The sequence below is a fragment of the Protobothrops mucrosquamatus genome, unplaced genomic scaffold (assembly GCF_001527695.2).
Source record: "Protobothrops mucrosquamatus isolate PMUCROS unplaced genomic scaffold, P.Mucros_1.0 scaffold1989, whole genome shotgun sequence".
Lineage (NCBI taxonomy): Eukaryota > Metazoa > Chordata > Lepidosauria > Squamata > Viperidae > Protobothrops > Protobothrops mucrosquamatus.
In genome coordinates, this window is record NW_015388105.1 from 215300 (window position 1) to 228833 (window position 13534).

The following is a 13534-nucleotide window of genomic DNA, read 5'->3' on the forward strand; positions in this document are numbered from 1 at the left end:
GAGTACAGAGAAGAACAAAGATGATCAGGGGGCTGGAGGCTAAACATATAAGGAACAGTTGCTGAAATTGGGTATGTCTAGTTTAATGAAGAGAAGGACGAGGGGGGACATGATAGCACTGTTCCAATATCTCAGGGGCTGCCATAAAGAAGGAGTCAAGCTATTCTCCAAAGCACCTGAAGGCAGGACAAGAAGCAGTGGATGGAAACTAATCAAAGAGAGAAGCAACTTAGAACTAAGGAGAAATTTCCTGACAGTTAGAACAATTAATCAGTGGAAGAACCTGCCTCCAGAAGTTGTGAATGCTCCAACACTGGAAGTTTTTAAGAAGAGACTGGACAACCATTTGTCCGAAATGGTATAGGGTTTCCTGCCTGAGCAGGGGATTTGACAAGATGACCTCCAAAGTCCCTTCCAACTTTTATTATTATTATTATTATTATTATTATTATTATTATTATTATTATTATTATTATTATTATTATTATTATTATTATTATTATTATTATTATTATTATTATTATTATTATTATCCCCACTACGCAATGACATAATTACACACTTACATCCCAATATCGCATATTATGTCCTCAGTACCAGGAGATTCCAAAAGCTTAGCCAAAACTTGAAACGAATGTAACAGTATGTCAGATTCATAATAATGATCTGAACAGCCATAACCACTGCAAAACAAAATAGAGATATGGATAACAAAAAATCCCATACTATTTGCAAGATATGAATTTTCTAAATTATATTATATCAATAAAAGCACCTTTATTCACCTTATTTATGCAGAATTAATTTATTAAAATAAGTGTCAGAGAAACTGGGTAAGTGTAACAAAGCATGTTGTTGGATTACTATCTCTATTTTATTTTTATTTATTAAAATTTTTAAACTACCTAATAACTAAAGCTCTCTAGGCAGTTTATAAGAAAGCATACCAACATTTGAATAAAAACATCTACAATAAAATGAAATGAAATGCAAAATGCAAGCACTGCACAAAATAGACGGCAGCAAGGTAATCATTCAAAAATTAAAACAATATGAATTAAAATACAGTTAAAATACAATTTTAAATCAATTAAAAGCAGGGAAAATTGAAAGGTCTAATTTTGGTGCCAAAATTTTGCTAATGTGAATACCATTGAAAGCAATACTCCTTTGGAACATTGGCCTCATATTGCATCATTTTAAATCAGATTTCCTTATATAACTTCATCCATGGTCTAGTAGAATAGAATCTATAGTCTACTAACATCTGGAATACCAAACTATTGCAATTTCTGTATAATTTTTCTTTTGTCATTCCACAAAACTGATGAATATTTATATACGATAGCCATCTTCTCCCTACCATTTAATAACCTAGTACCACAATTAACCATCCTGAGCAGATACCATTCTATAAAAAGAAGGCACTGATTTTGTTACATTGAATGGAATAAAACAGATATTATATCCTTCTAGATAGTTCTCTTGAGGTCTACCAGGTTTTATATTCCACTTCATTTTTCATTAAAAAAGGAAAAGAAAATGCATGTTGCAAAGCAAAGTACAAGTCTCTAGCATCTTAATTTCCAGAAATACCTCTGGATTCCCAAATTTTCTTACATAAGTAAGAATACATAGGTGCAGCCTAGTGCTAAGAGATGTGCCTATATGGCCAAAGAAAGGCTAAGTTAATAAAAGTTGATAATGAATCTTGGGGTGGGGGTTACGGGATGCCAGGTAGCATCTTGACCAATTTTGTTCTTTTTATCTAATTATGTCCCTCCAGTAGGCATTTTGTGACTGTGCAAGCACTCCCCCAATAGCCATCTTATAAGATAAAAGTTTCAAAATATGAAATGCACTCAACATCCCTAAAAAGTTGAGAGTAACTGGTTTATACAAACAAGTTGGTAATTACTAACCAAATTTCAAGTTCTGGGCCGAGTCGATATCTTGCTCCTTTTTCTTTAGCAATTTCAATACCTAGGAGATTAAATTATAATTTTTATCCACCTACAATATGTTGTCAGAGAAAGCTTCCCATGCTTTGAAATATAGGGAGTGTTATGTGTATCCTTTGATTTTGCAAAACAAGAAAAGAATATTCAAGCACAAGACTAAGAATACAAAACAATTGAGATTTTCAGAAACCTTTTACAACCAAGTTCCTATTTCTCATACTTTCTAAAAGCAAGTTCTTAGTTCAGAGAACAGGTAAACTAAGATTTCTTGTAATTTAAAAACAGTATAACAAAGCTGCTTTCCAAACCCTATTGCTAGCAGAACTAGAAAAACCATATAAATTCTCATTAACTCTCATATTTCTGGAGGCAAAATAGATTTCAACAAATAGCAGCTACTTATTAAGGGTAATAATTAAGGGTACATAACTCTCTCTCAGCCCAACTCACCTCACAGGTGATTGTTGTGGGGAAAATAGGAGGAGGAAGGTGTGCTGATTTTTATTATTTGATTTTTATTATTTCCGTCCTATGTTTATTTATTTTATTTTTCTATTAATGTTACGTTACGATGTGTCATATATTATGTATGTGATGTTCTTTTACAATACCCATTATTTGGTTTAAATATCGAATGTGTTTTCCTCAACTATTTGACTTTCACATTTCGTTATTCTTAAGACACTTCATTTGTTAAATCCTCAAAAAAATAAAAAAAACTGAACACTTCTCTATGTAGCAAATTACCATATTGGAGAAAAAAGTTCTATATAGTCCCATTCAAAACAATAACAATAATATAAAAGTAGTAATAGTACTGGACTAGCATTGAGGTAACTCGGATTTAAAAAACTCAATGACTGCAATTAGGCCAGTCAATTTTTCTCAGATCAATCAACCTCACAGGATTTTCGTTCTTTGAATAAAATGAAGGGATGCCTTTTCTTCGGGTAAAAAGCTCATACAACACAGGGAAGCTATAAAGCCACATAAAATAAGATCATGCATATAAATTAGGAAGGGTCAGCAATAGTTATGCGTGTAAAACTATAAAAAGCTACGACTAAAAAAAAATACCATGTAGTAATTAACTACAATACCAAACTGGTTGTCACTCTGAGAGCCAGTTTTGGTGTTGTGGTTAAGGCACCAGGCTACAAACCTAGGAGACTGTGTTGCAATTCAGCCCAAAGCAGCTCACAGCTGGTTGTGGGGAAATTAAGAGGAGGAAAGAAGATTGCTTATGTTGCCTCCTTGAGGTATTTATAACAATAAAGGTGCGATATAAACATATCAAGTCAAGATTTGGAGATGGGTGGATGAATAGAAAATAACCAATGGGTCAAAGATGCATCAAGAGCTACCTTTCTCCTTATTTTAAATATTGCTAATTAACGCTAAGTTCCATTGCGGGGTAAGAAAAACAAGACCCATCTTCCTTTGGAGCTGCAAACAGCCCGTGCACAGCCTTCGGGCTTACTTTTTAAAATCCTTTCCAGATTGCCATCAAAATCCAGCGCCCACTGATTCAAGGCGCACGTAGCCATGGTCACTGTCCTGCCCATGTTGCCTTCGCGCCTCTTATTCTTCCCCAGGAGAAAAAAAGAAAGGCGACCACCCTCCCGCCGGTGGGACCAGCACTCCCAAAAGCAACCCTTTTACTTCCGGTACCTTCCTCCTCGACTCAGCGCAAAGGGGAAGGGTTGAAGCTTGTGCTATGCAACAGTCTAGGGACCATTTCCGGGTGAAATGTAGCGTGTGGGGGGGGAAACACAAACCTATGAAACTTGCAAAGGGTTCGCCACAGTGATGGCAAAGGATCGAGCAGCTTTACTCCTTTGCTGGGAGCAAGTGCTGGCTACTCGCCCTGCATCGTTTCGCATGCCAGTAGTGGGGGTGGGGGGGGGAATGCCCGGATGAGGAGCAAAAGTAAGCTTTCGTCTAAAGCAGGGGTAGGCAACCTTGGCTCTTTTATGACTCGTGGACTTCAATTCCCAGAATTCCTGAGCCAGTTTAGCTGGCTCAGGAATTCTGGGAGTTGAAGTCCACGAGTCATAAAAGAGCCAAGGTTGACTACCCCTGATCTAAAGCAGCAGTGTCTGCTAGACACTGATGGACTTCTTAGGTTAGGGCAGGGGTAGGCAACCTTGGCTCTTTTATGACTCGTGGACTTCAACTCTCAGAATTCCTGAGCCAGCATGGCTGGCTCAGGAATTCTGGGAGTTGAAGTCCACGAGTCATAAAAGAGCCAAGGTTGCCTACCCCTGGGTTAGGGAATGGCAAGGTTAGATGCAGTGCTTAAAAAAAAATAAGGCTGCTCTCCCCTGCACTTTTTTCTTTTTTCTTTTAACGTTCTTCTGTGACTCCAAAAGTGCAAAACACGAAATAATGGATGAGGGTGAAGGTTCGTTCTCCGAGCTTGTGGGTTGGTTTCCGCTGAGGATGTTACCTAGCCTGCTAGCCTGAAAACCAACCCAAAAGTTCGGAGGACGAACCTTCACCCACATCCTACACCCGAGCTATAGATATTCACCACTATTGTAAATGAAATAATGGATTGAGAAGCATGGGGGGGGGGGGAGAAGTGCCTGTGACGATAGCTTTTTAGCAGGGTATTTTGCTCCCGCAACCAGGGGGTTTTTTTTGTTATAGAACGCCCAGAACGGAGTTCCGGCACCTTTTTTGGATGAAACCTTGTAGGGTAGATAAGGCGGGTTGTCTGACATGTGTGAGTTCTGGCACCTTTTTTTTTTTTTTTTTTTTTACAAAAAAAGCACTGTCAGCAACCATGATATCTTAGGATCACTTCTATTGCCCAGGCCAGGGAGTCGTTCAGGTAAAGATGAGGTTTTCCCCTGTCCAGTTGTGTTAATATCATTTTTTAGCCGAGGGAGCCAGTGTTATCAGTAGAGAGCTATTGGTGTGTGTTGTGTGTATATATACGGTGGTTAAAGTCTAAAGTTCAAGAGCTTCTCTACAAGATATTTCTGCCTTTGTATTTAACATCTCCCATCCCCTTAAAACTCGATATCGTACGTTAGAATTGAAAGACAAGGAGACGTCAGAATTTTATGAAATTTGGAATAAATGTTATAATTGGCTAGAACAGAGAAAGAAAAAGACATAATTATTGATGTACATAAAATGTAAATAAGATGTAAAGAATATTTAAAATGTAAAGCACTGTTCTGTTAGAAGAAAAGATATATGTTTATGTAGTTTTTGGTGTATGGTGTATGGTGAAANACCACAATTGAGCCCAAAATTTCTGTTGCTAAGTGAGACATTTATTAGGTGATTGTATGAATTTTCTTGGTACAGTTGTTAAGTCAATCATGGCAGTTCTTAACTTAATAACAGGTTGTTAAGTGAATCTGGCTTCCTCATTGATTTTGCTTGTCAGAAGGTCACAAAAGGGGATCACTTTACCCCTGGACACTGCAACCGTCATAAATATGAGTCAGTTGCCAAGTGTCTGAATTTTGATCACTTGACCTTGGAGATGCTGTAACGATCGTAAGTATGAAAAACGTCATAAGTCACTTTTTTGAGTTCCGTTGTAACTTTCAGTGATCACTAAATGAATTGTAAGTCGAGGACTATCTTATAAGTGATATATATATTTAATATATATTAATATAATATATATTGTATATAATATATAATATTAATATATTTGATATATATTAATATTGATATAATTAATATAGTTTTATAAAAATATATATAAAAAAGATAAACCCTCAAGTGGCCCCAAGAGATCTCAGGGAAAGTGCTAATGACCAGATGATTGCAAAGAAATACAATCCTTCCATTCCCCCCCCTGCCCCCAATCCAGTTGCCTTTTGAAAAAGCACCTTTGAGAAAACTATGACCTGGATGACTGAGAATCTCCACAAACATATTGCTTAAAAGCTTTTTTGCTCATTTGTCAGCTCCCTACTACTTGAATATTGACCAATGATAGATATCATCAAATCAGGTTTTATTTTTCTCATTCATTTCATAATTCTTTAGTTAATTCATCTCTGGAAAATGCAGTTCTTGATTTTTATTGTGGGTAGTTGAAATTACACTTTAGGATCATATGAACTTAATCTAACATTTTTAGTGATCTTCTATTATATTTTCAAAACAGAACATTCAAGCAATCATATAAGTAGCTGATACTAATTTTATTAAACTATAATTACTCCAAAACTTCTATCCACTGTGGAACTTCAGAAGCAGCAAAATGTTTGGATAAATATATAGAACAGAGGTTTATATGAAATAAAGAATTTGAGGAAGCAACACAAAGCAAATAATTTTTCTTTTAATTTTGTTTTTAAATACATTTTGCTTGATCAAGGGTTAGTAAAAGTTCAGCGAAGTCTCCTTTTTCATAATATTCACGGGTGGCTGTTGCCATGGCTACTGAAATCAGCTTAGCTGGTTTGAGGCAACTGCACCAATCCAGTAAGGGAGCATGAGATGATGCTGAAAGGTTCGAGCAAGTGATTGGATGGTGATTACCATATGCATTTAATGGGTGGAGTTAAAAGAAGGAAAGGTTAAAAAAGGGGATCTGGGAATTTGATGTTAGTATTCTTTCTTTCACTCAATGAGATTAAACGAAGGAGTTATTTCTTTATCTGAAGCTGAAGAATAAAGGCACAGGTAAGGAAAATTAACAGAATTCTAAGTGGACTGCTTCATATTGAATTAATAAATAATAGTAAAGCAAACTGATTGGGAAGCCATTGCATATATTGTTTTGTATGCTGCATTTGTGGGATAGGAGCAAGCTGGCAGCCGGCTTTGGAACATTAGCATATAAGAAAGAAATATTTATATTTGTAGAATGTATTTCTCTTTTAAAATTAACATTATATAAGTTCTTATGTTTACAAAGAACATTCTGAATTCTTCTTAATGCTTGAAGATTTGTTTTCTTTGTTTTGCATTCCCGGATGAAACATTTTTATGGTGTTATATTGAAAGGAATAACTATACATTAGCTTAGATAATAACTGATTAACAACACAGCTAATTTACTCCTTTGGAACAAAACAGTAATCTGGTAGAAAGATTGATTTTGTGCCATATAGTTAGTGTTGACTAAGAGTATCCCAAATCACCTCAAAGGCAGACTCACATAAAGCACCTTGTGTTATTGTATTTTTCGCACTTTAGAATACTTTCATGAAATAATAATAATAATAATAATAATAATAATAATAATAATAATAATAATAATAATAATAATAATAATAATAATAATAATAATAATAATAAATTATTATTATTATTATTATTATTATTATTATTATTATTATTTGGAATGGACCTTGGAGGTCATCTAGTCCAACCCTCTGCTCAGGCAGGAAACCCTATATCATTTTGGACAAATGGCTGTCCAGTCTCTTCTTAAAAACTTCCAGTGTTGGAGCATTCACCGCTTCTGGAGGCAGGTTGTTCCACTGGTTAATTGTTCTAACTGTCAGGAAGTTTCTCCTTAGTTCTAGGTTGCTTCTCTCCTTGATTAGTTTCCATCCGTTGCTTCTTGTCCTGCCATCAGGCACTTTGGAGAATAGCTTGACTCCCTCTTCTTTGTGGCAGCTCCTGAGATATTGGAATATTGCTATCATGTCCCCCCTCCCCCTATCCCTCTGTTAATGCAGCCTAGCACAGTGTTGGCTTTTTTGGCAGCTGCAGCACACTGCTGGCTCATATTTAACTGATTGTCCACTAGGACTCCAAGATTCCTCTCACAGTTACTACTATTGAGCAAGGTACCACCTATACTATACCTGTACATTTGGTTTTTCTTGCCTAAATGTAGACCCTTACTTTTTTCACCATTGAATTTCATTTTGTTAGATAGCGCCCAATGTTCAAGTCTGTCCAGATCCTCCTGTACCTTAAGCCTATCTTTTAGAGTGTTGGCTATTCCTACCAGCTTGGTATCATCTGCAAATTTGATGAGTTCCCCATCTATCCCCTCGTCCAGATCGTTGATGAAGATGTTGAAGAGCACTGGGCCCAGAACAGAGCCCTGGGGCACCCCACTACATACTTCCCTCCATGTAGATGCAGTTCCATTGAGGACCACACGCTGAGTAGAGCCGGTCAGCCAGCTACGAATCCATCTGGTGGTGATGCTGTCTAACCCACATTTTCTATCTTATCAAGTAGTAGGTTGTGATCTACTTTATCAAATGCCTTACTGAAGTCCAAGTAAATTATATCCACAGCATTCCTCTGGTCCACTAATTTTCTCACTTGGTCAAAGAATACAATAAGATTTGTCTGGCATGATCTGTTTTTGACAATCCCACGTTGGCTTTTAGTAATAACTTTGTTTATCTCTAGGTGTTCACTAATTCGTTGTTTGATTATCTTTTCCAGAATCTTCCCAGGTATTGAGGTCAGACTGATAGGTCTGTAGTTTCCTGGATCCATTTTTTTCCCTTTTTTGAAGATGGGAACTACATCAGCCTTTTTCCAATCCTCTGGTAGTTCCCCAGTGCTCCAGGATCTTTGAAAAATATAGTTCAGTGATTCTGAGATCACACCTGCCAGTTCCTTCAGAACCTTGGGGTGTAATCCATCTGGTCCTGGTAATTTGAACTCGTCTAGGGTAGACAGGTGGTCACTTACCATTTTTTTGCCTATCTTATCTTATGTTTCTAATCTGTTTTTTATGGTACTGTTTTTGATAGGTTGGACTGTTTTTTCCCTTTGTGTAAAGACAGATGCAAAAAATGAGTTAAATAGTTCTGCTTTCTCCCTGTTGCTTGTCACCTTCTTGCCACTTTCTCCCTCTAATGGACCAATCATTTCCTTAACCTTTTCCTTGTTTTTTACATGTTGAAATAAGCTTTTTTTTGTTATTTTTGACTTTGGTCGCAAGCCTTAGTTCATTTTGAGCCTTAGCTTTCCTCACTTCATCTTTGCAGGCACGGGCTATTTTCTGATATTTTTAGTTATGTGCCCCTCTTTCCACTTTTTATACTTATCCTTTTTATCTTTCAATTTATCAGAGAGTTCTTTTTATGCAGCCATGCTGGTTTCTTTTGAGAGCTATTATTTTTCTTCTTTGTTGGTATTGTGCTAGACTGAGATTTTATTATCTCACTTTTCAAAATTTCCCAAGTTTCTAGAGTTGTTTTCCCCTTGAGGATTCTCATCCATGGAATCCTTCCCAAGCTCTCTCTAAATGTCTTAAAGTCCAAGACTCTAGTTTGACTGTTCTATTGCCTGTGCCTCCCTAATGTTGAATTCCAATATTGCATAATCACTTCTCCCCAAGGTTCCTGTGGCTTCATCACCTTCTATCATTTCATCTCTGTTAGTGAGGATTAGATCCAATATGGCTGATCCCCTAGTTCAGTGGTTCTCAACCTTTTTAATGCCGTGACCCCAACCGGTCGTAAGTCGAGGACTAAACCGGTCGTAAGTCGAGGATTAAACCGGTCGTAAGTCGAGGACTAAACCGGTCGTAAGTCGAGAACTACCCAACCGGTCATAAGTCGAGGACTTTCCCTGCCCGGGAGCGCCACGCATGCGTGGTTCCGCCCCCTGCACCGGCCGAGGCGTAGCTGGCAAGCGGTAGAGACGGAGCAGGCCGACCACCAGCTGGCCCAGCTCAAGGGAGGTAAGGCACCCGCCAGAAAAGGGGAAAAAAATGGCGGACAGCCTTGCTTGGCGACCCCCATGAAATGGTCAATCGACCCCAATTGGGGTCCCGACCCACAGGTTGAGAACCACTGCCCTAGTTCCCTTCTTTGTCTCTTTTTGGGAGACAAAGTTATTGCTAGGTTTATCTATTTGATCTTCCACTTGGTGCAGAATTTGTCTCCCAGTTAATGTCACAGTAATTAAAGTCCCCCATTAATATTGTGATGTGCTTCCTACATACCTTAGTTAACTGACTAGCAAAAAGTTCATCTAGTTCCTCTGTTTGGTTGGGTGGCCTATAGTATACATCTATGGCAATGTCATTTTTCCCCCTTTTAAATTGAGCCAAATGCATTCAAGACAGTTTTCATCATTGTTGTGCTCCATTTCTGTAGAGATACAGTTATTTCTTATATAATGTTCCTATTAAGGTCAGCAAGGGCACTGTATCTGTTATGCAGGGACACAGCAAAAGCTTTGTGTTTATGGTTCACAACTCTCACTCTGCCAGATCCCACGGTTGTCCACACTGCCCTTCTCCTGCAGGATCTTTGTAATAGAGGGGGTTGATAGCGCGGATGCTGAATAGAGTAGAAGGGCTGAACTGGACACCTAATTTCTGCCTGAAGAGCACAGATTATAGATCCTAAATCAGTGGTGGCGAACCTATGGCACGTGTGCCAGAGGCGGCACTCGGAGCCCTCTCTGTGGGCACGTGCACCGTCGCCATAGCCCCCCCTCCCCCCACGGCCCCCTCCTCACCAGCAGCCCCCCTGGAGGAGAGTCGCTCCCAGGCACGGCCCGCACGGAGCAGCACAGCCAAGTACATAGCCAGGCAACAGGGACAAGACTCCACCCTCGCACTCCTATAGTGTGCAGATGATGCTGGGGGGTGTGGGCAGAGGGTGTGGCTGCCATGGCGCTGCAGGGCTGCCTGGGCGATCTGCGGCGGGCCACGGACACGGTGCGTGGCCCTGTGGGCGGATGAGGCAGGGGGCGGGTGGGGGGCGGAGCAGGCAGGGTGGGAGGCGAAGTGGGGGCGGGGGGTGGGTTTTTGGGCACTCGGTCTCTAAAAGGTTCGCCCTAGATAAATAATCTGTCCTTGTAGACTAGTGATTCGTTTACAAATAGGACAGTTTCCAAGTTTGAAAAGAGTACTGCGAAACACAGCTGCAAACCAAGTGTTGCACTGAACTAAGCCAGACATTCTGAGATGAAAGGAATCTCAGACTCACTTGCCCTGAATGTTGTAGCGCTGCTGCTTTTGATTTTTAGTTATACTACTTTCCTCCTCCACCCTCCTCCTTCTTAACTCACAGATTGTAGCTCTTCCCAGCAACCTCTGGGCAGTTTAAATGCAGATCTGAGCAGCATTTGCATTGTAAAAAAAATTAGAAAATAATTATGCTGAAATCATACCAATTTCCAAAGTTCATAATATAGTAAAACCTCTATTTAATGGACCATTCAGGAGAAGCAAGATATTCATTAAATCCAAATGTCCATTATTTTTGCATTAACATTATTGCATCAATGAATGTATGTAACATGTAAAGCCATGCACTTGTTATAAATGGCACCTTTTGTAGTAAAGCTTTGATTTAACAACACTCTCCATGAGGGACCAGCTGAGCCAAGGTCACTTCATATTTGGGGCACAGTTGATTAGCAAACCTGACCCATAATTAGAAAAGTCAGATGAAGCCAGTTGCATTTCCTCCTTTTGCCTTGAGGAACATTTGCCTTATCATTTGTAGCAGTCCCTGGAATACTGCTATCATATCACCCCTAGTCCTTCTTTTCTCTAGACTGGCCATATCCAATTCCTGCAACCGTTCTGCACATGTTTTTGTCTCCAGGCGCTTAATCATCTTAGTTGCTCTTCTTTGCACTTTTTCCAAAGTCTCAAAATCTGTTTTGTAATGTGGTGACCCAAACTGGATGCAGTATTCCAGCTGTGGTCTTACTAAAGCTTTATAAAGCGAACCTAATACTTCACATGATTTTGATTCTGTGCCTCTGTTTATACAACCAAGGATTGTATTAGCTTTTTTTGGCTGCTGCCACACACTACTAGTTCATGTTTAAGTGATCGTCCACTAGGACTCCAAGGTCCCTCTCACAGTTACTGTTTTTGAGCCAGGTTTCACTAATCTGTACTTGTACCTTTGGTTTTTCCTGCCTGTGTGTAAAACCTTGCTTTTCTCCACATTAAATTTAATGTTGTTGGATAGGGCCCATTGTTCAAGTCTGTCAAGTTCTTTTTGGATCCTGAGCTTGCCTTCTGGGGTGTTGGCTATTCTTGCCACTTAGTGTCATCTGTAAATTTGATGAATTCCCTTTGTTAGCCAAGATATGTGGATAGATAAGAGCATGGCCTTGATGGCTCTGCAAGTACATCTTTAGGATATATCATGTTACACAATAAATTGAAGACCATTTTTGTTTGCTAAGTTTTGGTTTTGCTTGTGAGCTGTCTACTAATATATTTTTATATATTTTATTGCTTTTAAAATAGCAACCGGAAAGAAAGGAACAAAACACAAAGATAGATACATTATCAGAAAACTGCATAAGAAGTGTTTAAAAATAAGTGGAAAAACACAACAGAAAAAATAAAAATAATGTATAAAGTCTATTATATGCCTTCAATAATAAACAGTTACAGTTCTGCATATAATTAATGCAAACATTATGCAAATACATATATATTTTTTTTCTAATGCACATTTTATAACTATCATTCATTTTAGCCTTAATTGTATCAAAAATAGTAAGCAAGAAAAGTTTAGTCAAAAGCTGAGGGGTTTTTTTCCTCCCATACGTAGCTATGCCACATGAACCTTGCCTTATTTTTCCTAAAGTTGTTAAAAGCAGAATTATGAAAAAAAATCATGTAGAGTTGCATATTGCATAATTGGACATGACATTTCACAAAAGAAAGGTTCTTTTATACTCAAGAATGGTATCATATATTTGTGTAACTTCTTCTTCTGCAGCTTCCAATGGCATCTCATAAAGACAGTAAATTTTTTGAAGGAGGAAAAAGTCAAAATGCTATAAATCAAAATGGAGCCTCTCATGGAGGTTGGGGAAGAGCATGGTAAGAAAATCTGCCATGTAGTGACTATACCTGTGCTTATAAAGAACTGTATTCTGTAAAATAGGCAGCTACTGCTGAATTTTAGGGGCATTTGTTTAACATCCAAAGGAGGAAGGGGTGTCATAGAGCAGGGCTTTTCAACCAGTGGTACGGGTACCACCTGTGGTACATTGGCACCTTGCAGGTGGTACGCGACCATCCTAGAAAAGTGGTAGCAGGGGAGGGGAATGAGCTGAACCGGTGGCAGAACCGCACAAGCCTGAGCAAGAGATGGCTGGAGCTGCAGGGCTATCAGGGCTCAGCGGAAACGCCAGGATCAGTGCTGCTTTCCAGCTGATTGGCGCTTCGGGGCTGTCAGGGCTCAGTGGAAGCCCCAGGATCAGCGCCAGGCTCCAGCTGTAGCTCGGCGCTGATCCTGGTGCTTCTGCTGAGCCCAGTAGAAGCACCGATCAGCTGGAATGTTGCAGCATCTCCAGGGTCTTGTGATTTAAATTCAGATGCTTGGCAACTGATTCATATTTATGACAGTCACAGTGTCCCAGGGTCATGTGAAGTGACCAAAACCTGCTGCAACCACCCAGCAGATGGGGGGAATAAAAACCAAACACCCCCCACCCCACCCCCGCTGTCAATCCTCAACAGAAATGCTCACAACAATGAAAACCTCGGACAGGAGGAAGAGCGCCGCCGGGTGGGCAGGCAGGTGTCTTGCTCGGCTGTGGCTTGGGGGGCACTTTTTTCAGTGCCATTGTAACTTCGAACAGTCACTAAGCGAACTGTTGTAAGTCGAGGACTACCTGTACTTTAT

At 39.2% G+C, this 13534-nt stretch overlaps 2 protein-coding genes across 2 annotated transcripts in view; one reads left to right on the forward strand and one right to left on the reverse strand.

The window, feature by feature from the left end:
- NADSYN1 (NAD synthetase 1) overlaps positions 1-3566 on the reverse strand; it is a 43747-nt gene extending 40181 nt beyond the window's left edge. Inside the window, exons 1-3 of the mRNA XM_015823790.1 lie at positions 3442-3566; positions 1923-1983; positions 567-683 (exon numbers count right to left, since the gene is read on the reverse strand). Of these exons, the coding sequence (XP_015679276.1) occupies positions 567-683; positions 1923-1983; positions 3442-3526 (263 nt within the window). The 5' untranslated portion in view covers positions 3527-3566. The remainder of the gene's footprint in view (positions 1-566; positions 684-1922; positions 1984-3441) is intronic.
- Positions 3567-6492: 2926 nt separating this feature from the next.
- LOC107294556 (7-dehydrocholesterol reductase) overlaps positions 6493-13534 on the forward strand; it is a gene marked incomplete in the record, with an annotated part of 22333 nt that continues 15291 nt past the window's right edge. The window contains 2 exon segments of the mRNA XM_015823791.1: positions 6493-6620; positions 12623-12726. Coding sequence (XP_015679277.1) covers positions 12629-12726 — 98 coding nt within the window.